Genomic DNA, 13,662 nt, shown 5'->3' with positions numbered 1-13,662 from the left:
CCTCTAAGAACATCTAAGTGTGCTGCTGATATATGCATTACGCACGCACGCATGCATGCACACACACACACACACACACACACACACACACACACACACACACACACACACACACACACACACACACACACGTGCATGCAAAACCATTATCCCTTATCAATACGGTGCATTGATTTAGACTCTCCCTGTGCGCCCACAGCCTCGGATCCGTATGTAATCATTACGTGTGAGGGTGAGAGGGTGCGCTCACCGGTCCACAAGGACACACGCAGCCCCAACTTTGACATCAAAGGCCTGTTCTACCGCAAGAAACCCAAGGAAGGTATCCACATTGAGGTAAGCGCTCTCTCTCTCTCTCTCTCTCTCTCTCTCTCTGTTAGTTAGTTAGTTTATTTTGGAACTTTTGACAAGCAATGTAGTACAGTACATAATAGTATTTCCCTGTTTGACCCCTAGTGGCTAACTTGACATTGTCGTCTTTATTGTCCCGGCTCTGCAACTGTATTTCAATTTAATAGGCTCCATGCACACACTCCATTTCTGAAAGAATTTGGGCCCTTTTGATCATTCTGGTCAAACTCTGCTACACCAGTGGGTCTCAAAGTACACTCTCAGAGTTATTATGGCGGTCCTTGAATTTGAAAAGTTTGAGAACCACTGCACACTAAATGGAAGAAAGCCTTAATTAGTATCATCTGTAACACCTGAAAGAGGTAGTGTAGGAAGATATTCTATGTGCGTATGTATAGCCCATTGCGGGACCTTCTTAGCTCTTTTCCACTTATCCGTCCTGCCCTTTGTGTCTCCCTCACATCCACAACCGATCGATCCTCCTCTCTCTCATACTCTTCATCACCCCCCCCACCATCCTCCCCCTCCCCCACCATGCCCACCTGACCGAACCAACCCCCCCCCACCACCACCACCACCACCACCACAAACAGATTTACAACAAGAATGTGATCATGGACACTTTCCTGGGTCAGGTGACCCTGTTCAGCGACCCCAACGAGCAGCAGCAGCAGCACACCCTCCACCTGCGGGACAAGGGCAACCGGCAGGACGACGACCTCCCCGGCACGCTCACCGTGCGCCTCATCACGTGCACAGCGCTCACCAACATCTGACGGGATCCAGTCAGTCGGGTCGGTTCGGGCCGGCCGGCCTCGGTTTCACGGGCAACGGCGTTTCCGACCACGCTCGCCGTTTGTGTCGGTCTGCCGGCCGCTCTCTGCTTTTCATTCTCGTCATTTTTTGTCTGTCTTTCGTCCGCTCCCGTTCTTTGTCTTTTATCGTTCCTTTTTTTTCTCTTGCCCACATTGTCTCTTCTCTTTTCTCACACACACATTCAGCATTGAAACGCCGTTTTTACATGAACCATGTAGGCGCACACACACACACACACACACACACACACACACACACACACACACCTTTCCATGCACACATTGTGTTTTCCTGCACTCTCCATGCATGCGCCAGTGTTTCTAAGGGCTATGCATTGCCTTAAGGCTGAGTCTGTTTGTCCAACCCTGGGACGAGTAGTGTGTGTTATGCACAGTGAGGGAGCTGGCGGGGGTGAGGATGTGAAATCGATATATCGTCCATATACCGTACATCCTCACCTATACCACCTGGTTGGGTGTTAACTCTCCAATTTGATCACTCTGGTATGCCTCCATTTCAACCATTCAAACCACTGTATTTGCTCGAGACCTTTATTGATTCACAATACTGGCCGTAGATTTAACTGTGGATTAAAGAAAATACGATTATCTCCTCAAGTGTCTCCCACTCAGACACGTACAAGTCCTCTCCAGATTGCCAGTGCTTTAGTTAGCATGCACCATTTTGTCTATCCTGTCACTTTTTACTGTGTGGACTCGACTAACAAGAAGTCTGCAGCTACGCTCTCCCTCTCCTGAGAGCCACCATGTGCTGTTCCGCGAGCATGCTCGCGCTCCAACCCCCCCCCCCCCCAATCACCTGTTCTTTTCCCCTCAACCACTTCTTCCCTGAATTCCCTTTAAGCCTAATTCATGCCCCGTCGCACGCCGCTGTCACGTGCCGAAAGTAGCACACCTACGAGCTCACAAGGCGTCACACATGCGGCGACGCCTTGTGCAATATAGGTCTGCTGTTTTTAAATGGGTTTGAAACGGGCTTCAGACTGCACTGGTTACTATGGACGGTCCCCGTGCTGCATGGCTAAAGAAAGAGACTTGTTGCCTGTGCCGTGCATCCTTCTAATCGTAGCTTAGCAACCAGTGCTTTTGACAGTTCCCCCCGACTACAATGTCCTCCGCACAACCACAAAACAATTTCTCGTCCGATGGAGGAAAGCGTTCACACCTGACATAATAAAGTGCTTTACGGGACCAAAGATGAACCAGGCCCTACCCCTCTCCTGGTCCAGCCTGGCCTGGCCCCTATTCAACGCCGGGACCCTCCACATCATCTCTAAACGCTGGGGACCCTCAGCCCCTGTGCCACATCATCTCTAAACACTGGGGACCCTCAGCCCTGTGCCACATCATCTCTAAACACTGGGGACCCTCAGCCCCTGTGCCACATCATCTCTAAACACTGGGGACCCTCAGCCCCTGTGCCACATCATCTCTAAACACCGGGGACCCTCAGCCCCTGTGCCACATCATCTCTAAACGCCGGGGACCCTCAGCCCCTGTGCCACATCATCTCTAAACACTGGGGACCCTCAGCCCCTGTGCCACATCATCTCTAAACACCGGGACCCTCAGCCCTGTGCCACATCATCTCTAAACACCGGGACCCTCAGCCCCTGTGCCACATCATCTCTAAACACCGGGACCCTCAGCCCCTGTGCCACATCATCTCTAAACACCGGGACCCTCAGCCCCTGTGCCACATCATCTCTAAACACCGGGGACCCTCAGCCCCTGTGCCACATCATCTCTAAACGGCGACACCACTGCCTGACTCTTCCTCAGACTCGAGTCCCTTGGCCCGTGTCAAGACTCACGGTGCCTGACCCCCAAGAGACAGTCGGCTCCACTTTTGGTCGCTGACATCGAGCAGGTGTGTGTGGTGTGCGTGTACGTGTGCATGAGCGTGCGCATGTATGTGTATGTCATATATCTTAGTCGGTGTGCTCTACTCTGTGCCGTGTCTAACTGTCAGGGATGAGCTCTGCCAGTATTAGTTCTTAAATGGGAGCGTCGAGTATGTGTTAGCCATACAGTATATGACCGTATTTTGTGTCTATAAAGGACACCGTCAGATCGCTTCTGTCGGGATATGTGGGAATACAACTGGCCAAAAAAAATCAAAAAAAGAAGAATCTGTCCTTTTTAGGGAGCACACGACTTGCACTTTACAAAGATCTGAGTGACCTGCAAGGAACAGAAAGCAGAGGAGAATGCCTGCCCCAGCAGCCTTGAGCTATTTGCCCTGGTCCTGGCCCAGCCTCTACTACCACCATTACAGGAACCACGTCAAACGCGGGGCGGGCGCTCTATACTGTTGCAATTAGAGAGTGATTTCAGAATGAATTTTCACCATTGGTCCAACAACCACAATCTCCCCTCAATCATTTGGAATTTCTTGGGCCTGTCGTTCACTGGCATTCTGATCTTTGATGATTGAAGCCCAGACAATACATCACATCCTTTTTATTTCCTTTGGGTTTGTTTTCAGAAGTGCAATATGCATACTTAAATGTTATCGTTTACAGTTTACTTATTCTTTTTACAATTAGTGTTTCAGCGGTTTCTGAGAATTGGAAGAAGTAAGAGCCATGTAAGTCCCAATCATTCTGAAAGGCATTTATTTAGAATGTAAGACGAAGGCTCTTGTGGAGCAACCTCTTAATCAAACCACTCAAGTCTTTTAACTTCGTCTTCGATTCTTTGCCTTTTTATTTATTTATTTATAATTTCCTTTTCATTACTTGAACTTTGTGTGCAGCGGCTTTATAAAGGTGTCTTTGCATGGGTTACTTTCCAATATGTTCATGGCCTTGTATACCGTTGTAATGTTTAATATACAGTATATTTATTCCTTTGGTCTTGAAGTCTTTGAAACCGGTACTGTTGAGAACTTTGGCATGTCTACAATATTTGCACTTCATATCAATCATATCAAGATGTTTAAAACGGCTACAGCTACTGTAAAATTACACTCACACATTCGATGTGACTCCGACATGGTGGGGTCATCATTGTCTGCAGCAGCCTGTGACTTCTACTGTATTTAGGTGCTAATTGAAATGCCCGTCTCCTCTGTGCCCTTCTTGTCTTTGTGTTGAGTCTCTGCTAGAGTGAGAGAGAAAAGAGACAAAGAGGAATAACGTAGTAAGACTGAATGAGAAAAGAATGAGGAGTATGCTAGTCTATATTCAGACTAGCATGTTAAACCTAACTTCCAAGCTAGGGCAGCATTGTATACTGTAGAGCCAAACAGCCCCAGGTTTGGCCTGTGCTCAGAATGGCTACAGCCTACAGGTCTGAATGCCCAAACCAAGGAAGAAAAGCACTCTCCCCTCCCTCGACTCACTACCATTGAAGTGTCCTTCTGCAAGGCACTGAACGCCAAAATGCTCCGGGTGGATGGAGATGCTCTTCCTCTGGTCTACTACAACAGAGGTTCCCAAATGTTTCAGTTTGAGACCCAAAAGAGACATTTGGTGTCTCCCCAAGACCCACAGTACAAAAAAATACAATTAATAACTTAAGCCCCTATTTCAAATATAATGAAATTAGCCCATCTACAACAAGCAAGTTGTGTAAACTTATTTAACATATTCACATGGTGGCCATTTTACTATTAAGTTAATGAAATGCTACTCTGTTAGGGTGGCATTTCTATGACGTGAGAGAAAAATGTGAATATAGTCAATATCTGAGCTTGTGGATGTACTATTTTCACTATCTTGAAGGGATATTTCACGTTTTTATATATCTATATTAGATTGTTTATGTTTATTTTATTTGAAAGGGAAATATCCCTTTAAACGTTTTTTTGATGGATTATTTTTCTTACATTTTCTCTGAAAATGTATAAAAAGTATAGGAAAAAAGGGAGACATTTACTCCCAACCCATACAAATGCGTCTGCGAACCCAAACATGGGTTCCGACTCCCTACCCAGTGTTTGGGGAACACTGCTGTACAAAACCTGCCAGCTCACCAGAGTACAAGTTGCAGGTGTGCAGGTGTGGAACTCTGGCCCTCTAACTTTGTCCCCAAGAGTCCCCACATTTCCCCCAATACAAGGGCATTATTGTACAAAATGTGTTCTTAGTCATCTTGCCTGGGTGAAAATGAGGTTTCAAATATTGTGAGGCACTGGCAACAGAGGGAGGGAGAGTTTGAAAGTGCCAAAAGGATTAGACCATGCAGGGTGTTGACACAAACATACACACTTTGTTAACATTTCTATTGTTCTATTGTTGTTTCTAGGCTCCAAGACAGTTCGATTTCTATTTGTGAACACACCATGCACTGTTGTCTCCCATAGCTTAAAATAAATTGTTTTCCCCTACCTCCCCATTATCTGCTACATGGAGAGTGAACCAGAATCTATGGGTCTTTGAAATGATACTGGATGACTTTCTGGGGATTTAGTGAAACAGATAGTGTTACCGTACTCCTTTATGAAAGGCTATACTATGTTTTAATGGAGCAACTCTCACATTCAAGTCTAGTACGTATGTTTATAAATAGGAACTGTATTGTCGCAGTCTATACGAATAATGTGATAAAGCCTTATTTGAGCTCCAGTTTTGGCCGGGTCGGGGACACAACGCACCTTACAGGATCAGTAGACGCGCTACATGTGAACAAGCATGCTAAGCTTAGCTGACATTCAGCTTAGCTTAGGTATTTGTATGTAAAAGTGTTTCAACATATCATATTAAAAGTCCCTTAAGATATAGAGTCTTATTTAAACTGATGGTCTGGGGATTTGGCAATAGAATGATGTAATTCAAAGTAAGGTGTTGCCAGTGATACAGTGAGCTCCATAAGTATTTGCACAGCTACAAATTGGATGATAATATGCCTTCTTACTCTCATTACTCTGAATGTGAAATGACACAATAACTAAACGGTTAAAATGCATACTATGCATGCTCTATTTTGTGTACACTATGTATGCATTTAATGTTGTCAAACGTTACTTACTGTGTTTACATTTTAGAAGACTTCCTTTGATAACTCCACAGCCTATTTGTATTTCATACATCCAAATATAGTTTGCTGTACTTTGAAACATGGCTCTAGTCTAAACCACCCAACGCTATAATGGTTGTCTAAAGGGCTACCAACAAGCAAAGATCAGCAAGCATCATGCTCTCCTACAAAGATTAAAGGCCTGTGCTTGTGCCATATCATTCACCTGCGACATCACGTCATATAAGCATATTAACCACATGGACCCTAATGTCTCTTATTCAGGGCATGTCGAGGGAGAAAAGTTGAGGGCTAAAGATAGACAGACCCCTAGGGAATGGATTACCCCTGGCGTCAACAAAGTATATCGTTTTTAACTGCATGGTTCATATCTACTATGCTTTTGTAATGGCAACACAACCTACCTGACCCTGACTGCAGCTATCATGATTATTACCCCGGCAGTCATAATAAAAATGTGACTATCTTCCAGTCTAAATTAATTAACTAATGTTTTGTGCTAAGCTGTATATTTAGTGGAGGAACATTGGGAGAGACAAGGAAGGGTAGAACAAAAGCGCAAACTACAAATATCCATATTTTGTTTATTTAACATTGTTACAAAAAACGATGTAAATAAAAAAACCAATTAATTTATTTATATTTCAAAGCCTATTTTGATGCAGAGATGCATAATGAAGGCTTTACTCACTGATCTCTGGAATAAATACACCCACATCTCACCTTTCAGATTTTATTATTGGCTGCCATGTTTTTTACAGAGCGAAAGCAGGACCATTTGATTGTTTGATGTTTTATAATTGTTTTCTTATATTTGTACTTAACCCTCCATCTTTTCTTAAGTGAAGAAACAGTCGACAGTTTTCGCCGATAATGGCATGCCCAAATTAGGGAGGCCTGGTTGAAAGTGGTATAGTCAAATACCCGTTGATTGAAGTGGACAGCTTGCACTTCACAGTTACTGTGTCATTTCTCAGAAGTAATGTGACTTCTAGTCGTTGACCTGTCCTCATATTTGTGGACCTCACTGTTGCGAAATATAAAATCTAAAGTCTAGAATGAGATATTCCTTTCCAAGTTCCTCTCCATTCCTCTGCAAATCTTATGTGCCACAACAGTGCCAAAACCATGAAGCAAATGTGACTATGGTAAACTTTTGTTCTTATGTTCTTTTGTATGTGTGTCTTTGTCATGAAGTGATGGTAGTTCTTAATCACGGCATTGCTTTTGTTGCACATTATTCATCATAATTTGCCAAAAGTGTTATGGCTTTCACACTCCAGGCATTACATTAACCAGAGGTGGTTGGAGTATATAGACATTAACTGGTTGCCTGATGATTGATATTTTGGCATTGTTTTTCCCCTGTCCTGTATATAGATCTTTAGGGCCGATGCCAAAGCGAGTTTTAAGCATACAATACACTTGAATGAAGTTGATATGTTCAGAACTTTTGTGACTTTTCTATGAATCCAATAATGCCAACGCATGTAGCAAACCGCTTTTCAAATCTCCTTGCGCCAACCACTCATGGTATATATTTTGGTCTTCAAAGTGTTGTATAAACATAAAAAAGCTGTTGCTACTCTGATAAACATACTGTGTGACGTACAAAGCTTATGTTGCACACTTGCATGCATTTAACAGTATCTTTCTAATACTTTGCATTTAGTACCCTGAAGTAGACAGTATGTATATGAAAGTAGCAACAATGTGGTTGTCAGTTATTAAATACATGTTTTGATTGTTGTGAATACGTAGCCTACCATGAACATAATTTGTTTCAAGATGTGATAGTATGGTATTTATGAAAAATGTCATAGTGCAGAGTGTAAGATAAGGGGGATCAGAGGAACTCTATAGGAAATAGAAACATGAGCATTTAGAGACGGCTTTAAAGTGATTTGAGGAAAAAAACATATGATTATTTTAATATAATATACTTTAAAGCCTGCGCAGTATCAATGCAGTCTGTTTATCAGTTGTCTTCAAATGATCAACACGGTGCAACAGTTTTAGGTTGGCTTGTCAGCCTGCATACTGCTGCATGTGTCTTGAGTAAGAGACGTCGGTCATGAAACATTATGCCATGGTGTTATGTCATCTTTATGATAGTATTATGTAGGCTATATGACATTTGACGCAATTTTGCAAAGTTGCCAGACACCACCTTCTGTATTATGGTCATTGACATTTTTATTGAAGATATGGATTCTTATCCACTCAAAACGAATGAGCTTGTGATTCTCTTGTATTTTTCTGCTGATGTTTATAAACTTGAGACTGGAATAATCCACTGCATGGTGACACTTCTAGAAGATACTTTGGTCTTTATAACGAGTATCTTTTATCAGTATTTTATACCCTTGTTAATTTTCTATAATCCATTTAACCTTGCGTTTGGAGCTGATACGTTTACTGATAGCTAGGTATCAGAGAGCTGATGTGCTGTATGTTCCTGTATGTACTGTGCTTATCTGTGTGTTCTTTTCCACGTGACTTCCTTTTTGTTTCTGCTGAGTGTGTTTGTTGAATTTGATTCTCGGTTACACTGTGGTTATTTTATAGTTATGATTGAAAATTAAACCTTTTTTTTATTTTGTATTTTATGTCAACTTGTGGCATGACTTTGAAATAAAAAAATTAAACCTATTTGGGTACTTTCAGTACTTTTTTGTTTAGTACTGAATGTGGTGAAATTGTTGCAAATGAGCAGGTGGAAGAAGTATATAGCCTATATATCTTTTTTTTACTTCAAAAGTGTCAATACTGCAGTGTAGAAATTAAGTAAAAGTTTGGTGTTTAACATTTACATGAGTAAAAGCATAAAAGTATTGGTTCAAAAGTAAAACTACTTATTATGCAGAATGTCCCATTTTTGATTTTGATGTACTCATATTGACTTTTCACCACCAAGGTGTTAAAGCTGCTATAAGTTTTTCCTTTTTTGGTAATCAGACAGGCAGCAATGAGTAAAACGCTCCCAAATAATGACACATCTAGGGGCCGCAATCTGCATTCAAATATTTTCCTAGAAGCTTTGTCATTGGTCGATTTGCCTGTCTATTTCCTGATTGGTTAGTCATTGCGACCAGGGTTTTTTTTTTCGACCAATGACATTAAAAAAAAGTAATTAAAATGTTTACATACCGGTATTATTGCTTATAGCTACCTTAAGCCGTGTTGACTCCAGTGAGCTTTTTTTTTCTATTTAAAAAAAAAGCTATAGTAGACATTAAACTAAACCAATGTCTACTATAGCTTTAAAAAAAAGTTGGCGTGCTGGCTGGGTTGACGTATACATTCATATCCAGCAGCTGTTTTCAGTTGCAGTATAGCCTATGCTGCTCCATTCCACATTAACAGAGCATACCTATTTACACACACCTCGACAGTGGGTGCAGGGCCAATAAGGCAATTATGGAAGGAGGTAGGGCCCGCACAACATTCTTTTGGTAAATAATTACTTTATTGAATAAACAAACGACAACGTTTTGGTCAGTATACAGATGCACATGTTTCATCACTTTTATCCACTTTTATCCACTTTTATCCCCTCAGATTGAGTCCCTCCCCCCCCCCGTTGTGTGCCACCCCCACAAAACACAGGTGAGTCTCATTACTCATTACTCATGAGCAGCCAGATTTGTGACAAAGTATATAAAAGATACTTATATACCATTTACACAGAATACATCATAATATTAAAAACATTGTTTCTCTCTAGTTGAGACTACAGTACCTGAAATCCACATTATCTCATGAGTGTGGACATAGACCAATTGAAAACACCATAAGTACAGAATAACTAACACCAGTAAGGGTCCATTTGGATATAGGAGGGTTCATATAGGGTCCCTCTAGGTGACTCTGGATGCAGATACACAGAAGCAAGTCACTTTTTTTTACATTTATTTTTCTCAGAGGCTATTTTCAAAGTTCACTGTTACTGAATACCAGCTTTGCTTACATTAAATGAAGCGAGGGAATAAGGCATGGGCTAGAAGCTACAGAGAATGTCTCATTGCATTTTCTTGATTCAGGCATTTTGGATTGGTTTGTAGTGTATGTACCGGTATATAATAACGTTCATGTCTAAGTAGGAGGTTGTCTACATTGCCCCCCTTCGTGGAGTTATACCATGTTGCTCTATTCCTATATACCTCAGGGAGGAGACATTGTGCTGTGCTTCTGCAAAGTGCACAGCTACTGGGTTGCACTGATCTTTCATGCGTATGTTGCTTCTGTGTTCTGCAATTCTGGTCTTCAGACATCTGGTTGTCTTCCCTATGTAGGCAAGACCACAAGGACACAAGATTAGAACAACATTCTTTTGGTTACATGAAATATACCCTCTAATTTTCATCTTTTTCCCTGTCTGTGGTTGATTGTAAGTAGTACACTTTGTACTAAAGTTGCACTGGGTGCAGGAACCACAGAGATAGTTGCCATCATCAGTCATATCTAAAAAGGTTCCTTTTGTTACTTGGGGTAGGTCAGATTTCACCAACATGTTTCTAATGTTGGGGGGACGTTTATACACTAGGCTACTTTTGGAGGGTTCTTAAAGACATTGCACAGTTGTGGATCTGTGTTTACTATGTGCCAGTGATTTTTTATAATCTATATTATATAGTATTGTAGAAAACAGCAAGTGCTGGTATCAGTAGGGGCTACTTGTCTTTTTACCAGACATTCCTCCTGTGTCATATTGTTGTATTTGTCTCTAGCTGCCATTACCCACTGTTCAGGATCATCTTTTTCTCTGAATGTCTTATCTAGTTCATCCGCTTGTTTTATAAAGTCTGGTGTATTACTGCAGACCCTGCGGATTCGACTGTATTGACTGATAGGTAAACTATTCTTTAAATGTGTGGAATGGAAGGAATCAGCATGCAAATATGAACATGTGTCTGTTTTCATTCTGTAAAGTTCAGTAGCAAACCCCTTGCCATCTCTTTTGATGAGGATGTCTAGAAAATTAATTTCCTGTGGGCCATGGGCCATGGCTTATAGTAAACTTCACTGTTCATGACAGCTGTTTAGATAACTGAAAAACTCCATAAGGCTGTTTTCAGAACCCTGCCACATTAAATAGACATCATCCACGTACCGTTTCCACAACTTGATGTGTTGTTGAAAGCGGTTGTCTGGGTTTGTCACAAAAATTGCTTTCAAACATTGCAACGTAAAGGGAGCTAAACTGTGGACTCATTTTACTTCCCATTGAGGTCCCCTTCCGTTCAATGTAGTAGGAATCCTGAAACATGAAAACGTTTGTCTTTAAAACAATTTCTGCCAGGTCTCTAATACACTTTGTGCTGGGTAAGACCTCTGGAGCTCTTTGACTGAGGCAGTGTGTCAGAGCTTCTAGGCCCCCTTCATGGTCAACATTGGTGAATAAACTTTCCCAATGTAACCAGTATGTAGTTATCCTGATCTAAATCTTGAATAGATTTCAAAATGTTGATCATGACAATTGAATCACGTACGTAGGCTACAAAAGAAGGTAAAGAGGTGGTAAAAGGTTTTTAAAAGAAATCAACAAAACTAGACATTTATTCAGTGATTCACAGCATATATAGTTTATAGTCTTGAACTTTATAAACAGAAATTTATAGAGGCAAGGCCTATTCATACTCGGTGAAGAGGTGTCCACCGAAACGGTGGTTAGTAAAAACAGAGAGATGTTTTGTGTGAGGGCTTACCATGGTGCAGCGTGACGTCATGTTGTAATTTTCGGTGGTCTGACCTAATCACCTAAAGCTGGAGTATGAATCGGCATGTATTTTATGCTTGACCAGCACTTATAGTACCCTGGAAACGTGCTGTGTCTGTCAGCTGAGCAGTATAATACATAGTTTATACTGTCATGATATGACATGTCATGTGCCAAAAAGAAACAGCTTGTGAGCTTGTAGATCGGCTATTTTTGGTGCGTGGCACCGTCATACGAAATGCGGTAAGTATTAATGAGGCTTATGTCCCGCCTCCTCCTCCTCCTGGCTAATACGGGATCAGTGGCTGTGAATGAGACGGAGCGAGAGACTTCAGAGCTATAGGCCTACTTCACTGACACACACACACAACTGTAACTAAAGACAAACCTGACCGCTGGACCGAGACCTGAAAAAAGGAGTTATTATGAGCATGCAAAAGATGAAAGAGATTCAACAAAGATAGATGCCATAGAGGGGAGAAGAAGGGAAAGCAACTAAAGAAAAATACAAAGACTTCACTTGACATCTATAACTGTCTTCCAGATACCTGTAGTGTATCTCCATCTCTGACCTCCTCCTGTCTACCTGGATTACGTTCAGAATGCATGGGAAATGACCGTCTGCGGTCAAACAGGCTGAATTAAAGGCCCCCGTGGGAAAGAAGGAGTGCGTTGAGAGGGTAAGTGGAGCAGGTGGGGTGGCTGGATGCACATGGTTGGGGGCCGGGGGCCGGGTGGGGGGCTTAAGCATATCAGCCCAGGCCACATAGAGCTCCTTCTCTCCTGTAGCTTTAGGCCAAAAGCCTATTACTGCCCACAGCTCGGCCACCCTGTTTACTGAGACAGCACTGGTTAAAGCTGCAATCCACCATTTTCATGTCCTATACCTATAGAGACCACATTTTGTAATGTGCTGCTACAGTAGTTATATTGTATTGACATACACTACTACTACTTTAACCATATTGGTTAAAATAGCATAACCATTTTATTCTAGAAGTAATTTACAGATTGCAGAGTGTGTACAAATGGATGGACCAAATGGATGAGGATCCAATGTTATTTTGTTCATCGTCAGAATATCACATGCCTAGTAATGAATGAACACTGAAGATTTGACTGTGTATCCATGCTTAACCAGTTGTCTATATTATTGTCACTTGAGGATTGTATTGTATTGTGTATGCAAGATTGTTAGATAAGTGTCCTATTATCAATAGATCACAGGATGTAAAAAAAAAACTACCTTTTTTTTTAAAGAGCATCAATGATAATAGATATTTCCATATTTTCCCCAGAGGTACACTGTACAACCATGAGTGTGTTTTAAAGGTGGTGTAAGTTATATTTGTTGTGAATTGCATTCTCATTGTATTAATTGGTAGAGTGATTGTTCAGTGACAGCCTGACAGGGGCACTTCAGTGCTTTATACTCTATTTTGTTGTTGTTTACTAAACAGAACAACAACAACCGGAGAGACAGGTAGACCACTGCTACTGAACACTAGCAATGATTGGCATCGAAAAACAGAGATTGTGTGTGCGTGCGTGCGTGTGTTTTAAAGAAATATAACTTTGACCTATACTTTATCACCTTTAACTAAAATTGGGATGTGGTTTGGACATTGTTTTGACCCCACATTAATTCAGGAACTGAATCTGTTATCAAAAAGTACACCTAGGCCTGCTGTATGCTTTAAAAGTACACCTAGGCCTGCTGTATGCTTTAAAAGTACACCTAGGCCTGCTGTATGCTTTAAAAGTACACCTAGG

At 41.7% G+C, this 13,662-nt stretch overlaps 1 protein-coding gene across 1 annotated transcript in view; it reads left to right on the top strand.

Annotated features, from left to right (window-relative positions):
- Window positions 1–1,127, top strand: part of capn5b (calpain 5b) — a gene marked incomplete at both ends in the record, with an annotated part of 36,634 nt that extends 35,507 nt beyond the window's left edge. Inside the window, 2 exons of the mRNA XM_080779509.1 lie at window positions 200–336; window positions 945–1,127. Of these exons, the coding sequence (XP_080635635.1) occupies window positions 200–336; window positions 945–1,127 (320 nt within the window). The remainder of the gene's footprint in view (window positions 1–199; window positions 337–944) is intronic.
- Between the last annotated feature and the right edge of the window lie 12,535 nt (window positions 1,128–13,662).

Source organism: Protomyctophum bolini (assembly GCF_963924005.1).
Source record: "Protomyctophum bolini genome assembly, chromosome: 13".
In the NCBI taxonomy this organism is placed as follows: domain Eukaryota; kingdom Metazoa; phylum Chordata; class Actinopteri; order Myctophiformes; family Myctophidae; genus Protomyctophum; species Protomyctophum bolini.
The sequence above is the reverse complement of the archived record's forward strand: the minus strand, read 5'-3'. Positions and strand labels throughout refer to the sequence as shown.